The 11,109-nt window shown below is 47.5% G+C and overlaps 1 protein-coding gene across 2 annotated transcripts; it reads left to right on the top strand.

Moving 5' to 3' along the window:
- Nucleotides 1–1,485: 1,485 nt before the first annotated feature.
- LOC137482392 (G-protein coupled receptor 83-like) lies at nucleotides 1,486–7,661 on the top strand. 2 transcript variants are annotated; one of them, XM_068204665.1, is made up of 4 exons: nucleotides 1,486–2,535; nucleotides 4,091–4,216; nucleotides 5,809–5,942; nucleotides 6,590–7,661. In XM_068204665.1, the coding sequence occupies exons 1-4, from the start codon at nucleotides 2,158–2,160 to the stop codon at nucleotides 6,963–6,965; spliced, it is 1,014 nt and encodes a 337-aa protein (XP_068060766.1). In that variant the 5' UTR covers nucleotides 1,486–2,157; the 3' UTR covers nucleotides 6,966–7,661. The 2 variants fall into 2 exon arrangements, with proteins under 2 accessions (XP_068060766.1, XP_068060765.1); XM_068204664.1 differs by having other exon boundaries at nucleotides 1,489–2,535; nucleotides 6,453–7,661.
- The last annotated feature ends 3,448 nt before the right edge of the window (nucleotides 7,662–11,109 follow it).

Raw genomic sequence — 11,109 nt, 5'->3', positions numbered from 1 at the left:
TGAAAGCATTTTCTGTACATCTTCGTGGAAGCAGACAGGGACAAGCATTTGAATGTGTGTTCCCCCTGAGCCTATAGTAACAACCTGTGGAGAAAATCTCCATTGCTATTATGATTTGCCTCATCATTAAATTTTGTCCAGTAGTGGAGATTAATCATGTCTTTAGAACTCATTTCCTCAAAATTAGCTTAAATTCAGGTGCAAGTGCAAGCAGCCTCGACCCTGGATGCTTTCACATGCTGTACAACGAGTGTGACTGCTGAATTATCTCACTTCTCTCTGTCAGGCAGGAAAAAGTCCCTGCAGGGAAGTACAGGAAAGGTTCCATAAACCCCCCTGAGCACAGGGACTTGTTCCCAACAGCCCCCTTGGCCTCCATGAACAACGGCAATGAACCATGGTAATGACTTGTGAAAGTGCTTGAAATCTAGTGTTTTCATATTGCCAAGGATCTGAATTTTTATAGTATAGCTCTGGCCCTCATCAACATTGATCTGCTGATGAGATAACATTAGATCACATTAGGTCTGTTCAGAAGATGGATGTGCATCTCAACTGACATTTCAGCAATCTGACATCTATTTTCAAAAGAGCACTAACAAGAAGAATGCTAAATAATCTCACAAAAATGAAAATTTCCAGTAATTTGTGTCTCAAGTAGTGTCAACATGTGAAAGCCAAAAATCTTCCACAGAAACAAAGAGTGGCACAATTCACCTGGACATCTTGGCAAAAGTACCTTTCTCCCTTGCTTTGTCTGTCTGACTGAGAGGAGCTAGCACCAAGGCATGATGAACCCCAAAGCCTGCTTTGAGCAGCTCAGAATGTTTGCAAGTGAATAATAACTGCAGCAAACCAGCATGTGATTGCTGAAGTGTTTGTACCTGCGAGAGAATAAATCTATTCTGCAGGAATATGGGATGAGAGCCACCCACCTCTGGCACCTGGGACATCTCACTGCTGCTGGGTTCGTGCATGTACAGCCAGTGCTGCTGTGCCCCCTCACCCTCCTGATGCACAGCAGGGAAATGGCAGGGACCATGGGAAAGGGGCCTTACAGCAAGGGAGCCCAGGGATGGAGCCCTGCGTGTTCCTGCAGCCTCTGCCAGGCTGCTGCACAGATGCCAGCAGGTGCCTGAATGCCCGGGGCTCAGCGCAGACCCCAGCCCAGCCGGGATGCAGAGAGTGCAGCTGGCCATCCTGGGTGCCCCCGTGCATGCTGGGCTGCTGCTCTTATTGTCAGACTGCATTTCACTTTTCACTCTGTCCTCTGCACCACATGAGAGCAGGAAGGGGCTGGGGCCAAGCACAAGGCCCTCAGATCTTCTCTGCTAAAACTCTGGGATGAAAAGAGGTGCCACAAAGTAGTGAAGATGCTTCACCCCCATGTAGCTGTTGTGCTGGGTGTCCAGAGAAGAGCAGAGAGCAGACGGGGGAGATCATATCACATCCACCCTCCATCTGTGTTTTGCTGCTCTCTGGATCTGCACATGTCAGGCTGTGCTGTTGCCCACGTGTGGGTTGTGATACACCTCAGGAAAAACTGGGAAGAGATCTGCCATTGGCTCCTTCCTGTGCAGTGTGTCATCTGGCAGCTGTGTATATCACAGGGAACACAGGGACCATTCTGCTGCTGAGCAAAGCTGCTTCACTGAGTAGTCAGAGATACTTGGAGGGGGAAAAGCAAAGCGAAAGAAAGCCCTTGCTTTTTTTTTTTCTGTCAACCTCTGAAAACTCTTGGGAAGCAAAACCCTGATGGATTAAGGACTGTGTGGAGAACCAGTAAAGCAGATTTCCAAGGATAAATTGCAGATTGAAGAACAGTGCCCAAAAGGAATTATTCACTAAGATTTCTTCCTTGGTGCAGAGAGAAAGTGTTTGGGGATCTCTGATATTTCAGCCTCTGAATCAGCCTCTCTGTGGGGGATATATGGGACTTTAAGAAGGACAGCTGTCAGGGAGCCGCTGAGGTGAAGCTGATGCGTCCCCAGCACAGGCAGAAGGACCCATTTATCAACTCTTCTCTAGTTTGCAACCATGGGGCAGATTTTTAAAAGGCAAATGTGTGTGTTCCCTCCTGCAACCACTGGCTTTAGCAGCTGAGCTGGCAGAAGGCGTTGACGAGTGTGGCTGGACCAGGGCTCTGCTGCCCCAGCCATGAGACAGCACACCTGGTTCCCCTTGCAGTACATGCCCAAGCCCTTCTGGAGAGCGGAGAACCACAACACCACCAGCTTCTTCTCTGCACTGTACGGCTTCCCTAACCAGTCCTTCTTCCACAGTGACCTGAACCTGGAGGACCTGGGGGACTTTGATAGTGGAGCCAAGTACGAGGGTGAGTCCCAGAGCCGGACAGTGAAGGCGCTGCTGATTGTCGCCTACTCTGTGATCATCTGCATCTCTCTCTTCGGCAACATCCTGGTGTGCCACGTGGTCATCAAGAACAAGAGGATGCACTCTGCCACCAACCTCTTCATCGTAAATCTGGCCGTTGCCGATGTGATGATCACCACCCTGAACACCCCCTTCACACTGGTGAGCCCCATGCAGCCGTGCCTGCCGGTGTCTGTGTGTGCCTGTCAGATGTGTGCACTAGGATTGAAGGGCTGGGACCAGGCTGGTAACCAGATTTACTTTTGCCCCCCTTCCCCTTTTGCCTTCTGGAGAGGGTGCAGTCATGGCCCCCATCCCAAACACCCCCTGAGCAAGTGGAGCTGGGGGCTCACGCCCCCACCCCGCAGTCCATTGCAGGGGTCACTCTGCTGCAGCTTTCCCCCTCTGCCTGGGCAAGGCACAGATCTGGGAGCCCTTTTTGCCTGTAGATGGGGAAGGAAGTGGGGACAAGTTTGACACGAGAAAATCCAACTGATGGCTGGTTTCCTATGGAAACAACATGAACCAAGTCAGTCTCTGTGCAGCATCTCAGGGAAGTGCTCAGGCTGCACTGAACAGTGTTGGTGGCATGTCCCTCCCTTGGCCACTACAGATGGTGCTTCCTGGGACTAGTAGTCCTTTTTTTTATTTTCAGTGACTAAAAAATATATGATATAAAAGAATATTAAATGAATGAGGTGGGAAAATTTAAAGATTAATTTCTTGCCCCACTGTCACAGACTATACATGCCATGTACACAGGACTCTGCTCCTGGATTTGACCCAGCACTCCTGTTCAAAGTCCTGCTTCATCCCTGCCCAGAGTGCTCTTCAGCCTTCCGAAAGCAGGTCTTGAATTAGCTATTGGAATTCACCCTTTCTTAAAATGATACTGTTTCTTTAGTGGGACTTCTCTGCCTTGCTCTGATGGGATTTGCATCCTGTAATTTGTTCAGGGAGAACCTGGTGCCCTCTTGTGTGTTCACACACAAACAACCACACACTAGGCACGTGTAATTAAATTTCTATCAGCTCTCTCAGGAATCAGCTTTACACTAGCTCCAGAGATCCAGCACACTGCTCTAGTTCAGTGACAGTCAGTGGTGCAAGAGTCACCCCTATGGGGAAATTAATTAGACTAACTGAAAACAGATTAGCTAGTCTTGACTAATTTTCTGTGGACATATGCTTTAATGTGCTTTACTTCAAATTAGCTTAATCTGCAGCAAAATGAGTGACATTAAATTGTAATTAATATTACACAGTCAGGAATAACAAGGGAATGAAGCAATTTGGCACATTCTCCTCTGCAGAAAAGCCATCATCATTAAGACCTCTCTGGAAACAGGTGAGATGGATTCCATGGATTTCTCTCACTATGTTTGGAGACCATGCAGTTTTCAGCATCCACATGTCCAAAGGTATAATGTTCTCTGGGAGGCACCTAGTGTGCCCTAAAGAACCTTGTTGAGGAGCAGAGCTAAGATTTCTTTATGTGTTCCAGAAGGGCCATGGTAACTGTACAAGTGTACACATGTACACAACATACACAGACCACTGCACAGTCACTGTTTCCTTAAGAAAAAACTGAGGGTAAAGCACCTCCAAAGCCTCAGGAAGCTGTATTAAAGCATTTGTTCCATACTGTGCACCTGGGAAGCCAATTGGCTTCTCTTCAGGTACTGCTCCTCTTAATCTGATGTTGTCTGTTCTTCAGGTGAGGTTTGTGAGCAGCACTTGGGTTTTTGGAAAGCTGATGTGTCACATCAGCCGGTTTGTTCAGTACTGCTCTGTCCACGTGTCTGTGCTGACCCTCGCTGCCATTGCACTGGACCGGCACCAGGTATGTTGAAGACACCCTCCCTATGTTTGCTAGAATATGTGCTAAATACATAGTTGTTTTCTCCTCAAATCTGAGTGCCTGGAAACCTGCACTGTCTTGAGACTCATGGAACAGAGGGGAGAACTCCAGCTTTCGTGGCAGTGGACAAAGCACCCATGTTTGTTACAGTGAGGGTGATGAAATACTGCACCAGGCTGTCCAGAGAGGTTGTGGTTAGTGGGAGTCTCTGTCCTTGGAGATGCTGAAAACCTCAGATCAGTGCCAGACAGCCTGATCCAGCCCTGCTCTACCTGGGCCATTGGGCTCGTGGGCTCCTGCCCTCCTCAGCCCTGGCTCAGAGCACAGCCCCACCAGCAGGGTGGGGATGAGTGCTGAATTCAAACACCAGCCAGCCCACACGATCTCTCCACACAGATTTATGAGTCTTTCTGTTCTGACACTTGCCCCATTCCTTGCACTAAGGCTGGAAACATTAAGAACTATGTTAACTCATCCAGTTCAAGGTAAGAAATTCTCTTCTCCTCCAGCCCTGATACTTACCAGCCAGGAAAACCTATCAAGTCAAGCAATCAGTACGGACTGAAGAGTTTCCTTAAGTGAAACAGAGTTTGTAATTTGTTCTTTAGCTGATCAGTGCTGAGTGCTGGGAGGCCAGACACAGCAAGGTGTGCTCTCAGGCATACTGGATTTCTTGCAGTGCTGGAGTCACTGAAACTGTTGCTACAGAAAAGCAGCTTCACGTGATAAATGCCGTGGCTGGATGAACTTCAAAACAAGAACTGGCTCTACCTGGTGTCAGAGAATCACGGGGACTGCCACTTCTGTCCTTTTTACCACAAGGAGTTTGACAGTCTGCCCATTTCATGTGCAATATTACAGCTCCTGAAATCAAAGCACTTTGACAGTGATTCATTTTAATCAGTAGATTCTGGGTTGATTGCAAGGCATGGCTAGGTATCAAGAAGAGTTTGTTTAATTAAGGGCAAACAATACACGCCCTTAAATTCAGTGGAGTGGGTTCCTCAGGGCTGGAATAAACTAGAATGACCTGAGGAGATAAAGTGAGGAGATGTCCCGGACAAAAGAGAAACCAACATTTGCCTCTATAAATATTGCTAATCCTGAGAAATACCACAGCAGGCAGATACTCTGGGAGAGCTGTACAGCTTGATTAAGTAGGTATTTATAATGGGACTAGAAACAACATGCATAAAATACCGAAGACTTCATCAGCCAAGAGATCATCTGGATGACATGATAGGTCTATTTTTAATTATTGTTTCATTGCCTAAGGCAATCCTCCACAGTGCATATAGCTCAACAGAGATCTCACTGCCGTGGTCTCTGGAGTCCTGCTGATGGGTCACACAGGATGTGTTTCTCTGCTCAGGCTCTGGGCCAGCAGTAACATCCAATACGTGCACAACTCCATGCATTTCCCAGCCCTTGTGCTCCCAGAAGTCCTGTAAAGCAAATCTCTCTGCCTTTTCACACCGAAGAGATGTGGAGCTGCTGCTGCATGTCACATGCAACATGGGGCTTAAAGAGTGACCAAGACACTGTAAATCCTCAGGAGTCGTTCTTCTCTGCAGGTGATCATGCACCCTCTCAAGCCACGCATGTCCATGGTGAAAGGAGGGATTTGCATCATCATCATCTGGGTTATGGCCAGCTGCTTCTCGCTGCCACACGCCATTTATCAGACTCTGACAAGGTTTTATATTGGGTAAGACATTTGCATATTTTTTGTTGTATGACATTTGCAAAGCCCCATAGAAGCCAAGGCCACACTCCTCCATCCATGTTATGAGAGCAGAAAGGGTGGTGAAACAGAGAAGTTTTCGTTCCCTTCACATGGGTGCTGTGTCTGTCACAAAGGGACAATGACAATTGATGGAATTGCTTCCAGGCTGGTTCATTAGTTGTTCTGGGCTCAGAGGTTCAACCATGCAATTTGGGGCGGGCACAGGGGAGAGGGCCTCCTCATCAGCAGAGGACACAGATGCCAATATGGATGTTTCTTTCTTTTCCTGGGGATGTGTTTAAGATAACCTTCCTTGGAGCCAAAGGTCAAACCTAGAGTAAAATTTTCCATTGCAAGTGGCACCTGCCCATGACACCACATGAATTCTGCTACCTGTACCTGTACTGAAACTTGTCTGAATGTCTGAGCTGTTTGTCCTCAGATGTGTGCAGCTGGTAGTGGAATTGAGAGCTCTTTCTCTTTGATCTTCAGAAACAGAACCATCCGAATGGTCTGCCTCCCCAGCTTCCCTCCTCCTGCTGACCTTTTCTGGAAGTATTTGGACCTGACTACCTTTGTTCTCTTGTATGTTCTGCCCTTGCTTGTGATCTCCATCACATATGCCATAGTGGCCAAAAAGCTCTGGCTGAGGAACGCCATTGGGGACCTCACCATGGAGCAATACTACGCCCATCAGCGGAAGAAGAAGATGACGCTGAAGATGCTGATGGTGGTGGTGGTTGTGTTTGCCGTGTGCTGGTTTCCCCTGAACTGCTACGTGGTGCTGATCTCCTGCAGGGCCATCTACAGCAGCAACGCTCTGTACTTTGCTTTTCACTGGTTCGCCATGAGCAGCACCTGCTACAACCCCTTCATCTACTGCTGGCTGAACGAGAGCTTCCGCGCGGAGCTGCGGTCCCTGCTGTGTGTGTGCCGGCGCAGGAGCACGGCTCAGGGCCACGCTCTGCAGCCCGTCTCCCCCCTGTTCCGGCATGCCAAGGCTGAGAACTGCCGCTGCAAAAGAAGCAGCACGTGCCAGAAGGCACAGACACCTTCCCACAGGAACTTTGCAAGGACGGACATATCCAGCGTGCAGCCGATTGTGGCAGAAAGCTGAACCTTTCATCTGACAGCTGGGCAGCTTCACATAGGGATTGAAAAATCGTGGGCAAAATGGGTTTGGAAAGGCCTCTGGAGACCATCAAGTCAACCTTCTGCCCACAGCACGCAAACTTCAACCTTTGATTGTGTCATTCAGGACCTTGTTCTCTCAGGTATCAAAATTCTCTAGGGATGAATTGCCCACTTGTGGGATCCAGATTGGGGGGTGTTGAGTGAATTTTTCATTGCAACAGTCAGCAAAAATGAAAATAATTATTTAACAGCACACAAAGCCTTTCATGATCTAAGCAAACATGGGGAAGCTACACTGGTTATACACACACCATCTGTCCACTGTGGCTTTAACTTCATGAACTGACATTTCTTTGGCATAAAATCTGTATTATTTTAACCTCCAATAATATTTTATTTTTTACCAGTCCTCAAGAACTGTGTTCTTTGTGGCTTCTCTGCCAGCCTGGCAGCCCTTCCCCACTGGGTCAGCCTGTCTCCCTGTCCTGTAGTTATCCCGTGGGCGGCAGCAGCAGCAATCTTTAAGCAGCTATGGAACTGGGGGTTCCACCTTTGTCTGAGCTGGAACCAGCATTGTGTTGGTTCCATCACAATGGAACAAACCAGACCTGCAGGTTTTCAAACCAATAGGTGGGAGATGGAAGAAGTTTAACCTGTAACCTGTAAACAGTCATGTATTCCCTGCTCAGTTAAACCGAGCGTCTGACAATATGCCACAGCATTCGCCTCAAGCACAGATCCTTGTGTTCCAGCTACATCGCTGGTGGCAGGACACACCAGCAGTGCTGGTCCTGGTCCAAATGGTGTCTCTGGAATTCAAGAGATAGCTGGGATTCCTGGGGATGTGTGTGCCTGACAGCTGGCACCAGCAGCTGGTGCTCTGGGGGCTCACAGGGGAGCCAGCCACCACGTTTCAGATCTGGGTTTGGGTCACTAGAGGGAGATACCCAGTGGGAGCACATGACCAACTTCAGCCTATGGCTATGAAAAGCCACCAAAGTTGTGTTCTCCTCTTTCTCAGAAAGAATAGCCAGTTTCTTTGTGTCCATTCTGCACTGGCTCAGCCCATGTGTTGGTAAAGGGTTGAGCTTCAAAAGACAGTGAAAAGGAAATGAGCTTCAGCCTTCCCATGCAAAATACTCTAAATTACAGCTCTACAGCTGAGCATTTCCACCCAGACTGGCAGCATGTCACAGCTGCAGACCGGTGTGAAAGGCTGCTTCAATTTGGAAATCAAGATGCTTTGATGGGTACAAAAATATGTGACCCAAGAATGTGTTTTTGTTTCAAAAAGAAACTGTGAAGGGGAGGAAAGAGTAAGAGTAACACTAATCTTGCTTTCTCCTAAGTTATTGTGGGAAGGAGGAAGACAACTACAGCTGGGACAGGGACCTGGCATGGCTTGGGACACTGCAAATCCCAGTGGCATAGACAGTACTAAGGCTTTAGGTCTGTGCTCCCATCTGAGGCACAGTGATCTCTTTTCCTTCACATCTGCAGGAATTACTTTGCAGAGGATATGCTAGGGGAGGAAATGGGATTAGAGATATCTCCTCAGAGAGCAAATACCCAAGGCTCAGGTATAAGCTCTGACCATGTGAACCTTCGATTTGGTTCCACTGGAGCAGAGCCCTGCCTGGAGCTGGCACCACAGAGGCAGTACCAAAACCTTTAATTCTGTGTTACAAGTAAATTACAGCATTAACCAGACATTACTCCTAAGCTGGGTGTTTTACTGTCTGGAAAACTGGGAATCCATGACACTGCAAATGGCATTTCCCTACTGTTACTGTCTGGAGGTTTCCATAAACAAGATGTCTCTTCTTAAAAAAACAAACCAATCACAAATGCAAATAAACATTGTTACTGTAACTTAGTAAAACTTATTCAAATGCTCTTCTCTTTATATTGGAAAAAATCAGTGAGAATAAATAATGCAATTTGCATGTGTATCCCAACCCACTCCCAGAGAACTGTCAAACTCCTTACTCTGGGCTAAATAAACCAGACTCTGTTCTTGCCCCTCATCCTTCAGCAGGACAGCATGCTGGCTCAGCATCCCTCAGCCTTGTGTGAATGGAAGGATGGTGCAGGCCAAGGTCAAACCCACAGGCTGCCCATCTGACCATGGCAGTAGGCAGACATCATCCCTCACCGGGCAACAGCTCTCCAAGGGACAGTTTGCTCCCAGATGAGAAGCTGACATGGTTTCTCAGAGCACATCCCATGCTGATTCTTGCACAGCAGCGCTTTCCTCAGTAGGAGTGTGCAGTCTGGCAGTGTTGAGCTGCCTTAAAGAACATAGTTTCTTTGAGGTGATTGTTTCTGTAAGAGTCTGGCAAACTTCTGATTACATACAACTTCCCAGCGGATGCTCTTGCTTTAATATGCGTTCTGTTAAAATATCTGTACGGTTGTGATACAGTAAGATTTGATCCACCAGTGTTCCTTGGGGTCTAACAGTCAAATAAAATACTGGTTCAGCACCCTCTCTCTCCTCTGGGTTTTGTGTAACTTTTGAGTTATGAAAAGGAGATGATATTCCCTCGTACAAGAGGATTAGCAAAAAAGCATAGACTGCTGCTCGTGGCAGACATAAACCAAAACTTTTGTCTCCATGTGTCTTGACTTCTTTCAGCATGAAAAGCCCTTTGCACAAAGAAGTGCTGTGGTTACCCAGGTGAGGAGTCAGCCATGGATGTGCCCCGACTGCAAATGCTGTTTCATTGCCATGTGCTTCCCTGCGGCTCATGCAGTCAATGGCTGGTCCCAGCAGCACTTTTTGCCTGGCACCTCGGCCCAGGCAGGAGCATGGGATACTTTGAGGTCTCCTTGAATTTAATTGTTATTCTCCAATAAACACTTCCATAAAGAGAAGCACAGCCTGATCGATTCCTTGTGCATTTCTCCCAGGTGCTCCTGCTGGGATGCTCAGCCATCTCCTGGCTCCCTTCCCCTTGCTGGGGAACTTGTGCTCTTCCTCACCTGGCTGCAAGCAAACAGGGCAGGAACTGTGCACAGCAAGTCTGCTACAGCTCTGCCACACATGAAAACTGGTCGTCGAAGCCAGATTAGTTTGGAAAGGGCTGCTCAGTAACAACATGTGTGCTATGACTGTGCCAGACCCAGACTTGCTGGGCAAAGCTGCAAGTAGGGCAGCAAGAGCTCAGACAAGTAACTGGTCACTGAAGATGATACATCAATTTCCAGCTATACATCTACTGAAAACCAGCAATGTGCCAAATACAGAGCCCTGCAGCTACATTAAAATAACCCTTTAGCATTCAAAGTGTTAAAATCAGGTGACTACACCAAAATAAGAAACTATTTTATTGCCCTCTCTGAAGAGCTGTTTCTTATCTCTCTTTTTGAAGAAACTTTCCAAGCAGAATAATGAACCTGCAGCTGTGAATCATTTAACCAGCCCTGATGAGCTTTGTGCAGCTCCTTTGTGCAGAGGGCTCACAGGCTTTTTGAGTCACTTCTGAGTGATTAAAATGGAAGATGCTAACTGGATTCACTTCAACATTACCCAAAGCACTGTAGCACCCTCCAAACCCAGACCAAATGGCTTATGTAGGAATAGGAATGTGTAAGTCAGAGGAATGGGAAAGACATCCCTCCATGGAGGGTTCCTCTTGTTTTGGCTTTAACTGTGGTAAGAAGACACCTGAGGGTTTGCTCATAGGGTGCTTTGCCCCTCAACACACAGTGTTGAACACACAGAGGGGTCACCTGAGCTCACACTCAGCTTGGGATTGCTGCTATTGTCAAAGAGCCCAGTGCTCATTGTGCAGGAGTTAAGCTTGCCACTGAAGTAATTATTAGCTAACTGAATAACTATTAAGCTGGTAAAACCAAGTTACTTGGTCTGACACTTTACTGCTACTGTGGACTTTGGTCATTTAAAAAATTTTTAATCCCTGACTCAGGTGCAGGAATTGCTTCTTTTAGATGATTTTTCCATAGAAGAGAAGTGTTAACTCACACAGTGCAATTGTTTGCACAGAGACTG

Source organism: Anomalospiza imberbis, chromosome 14, assembly GCF_031753505.1.
Source record: "Anomalospiza imberbis isolate Cuckoo-Finch-1a 21T00152 chromosome 14, ASM3175350v1, whole genome shotgun sequence".
NCBI lineage: Eukaryota > Metazoa > Chordata > Aves > Passeriformes > Viduidae > Anomalospiza > Anomalospiza imberbis.
This window is presented reverse-complemented; position numbering and strand designations above follow the sequence as displayed.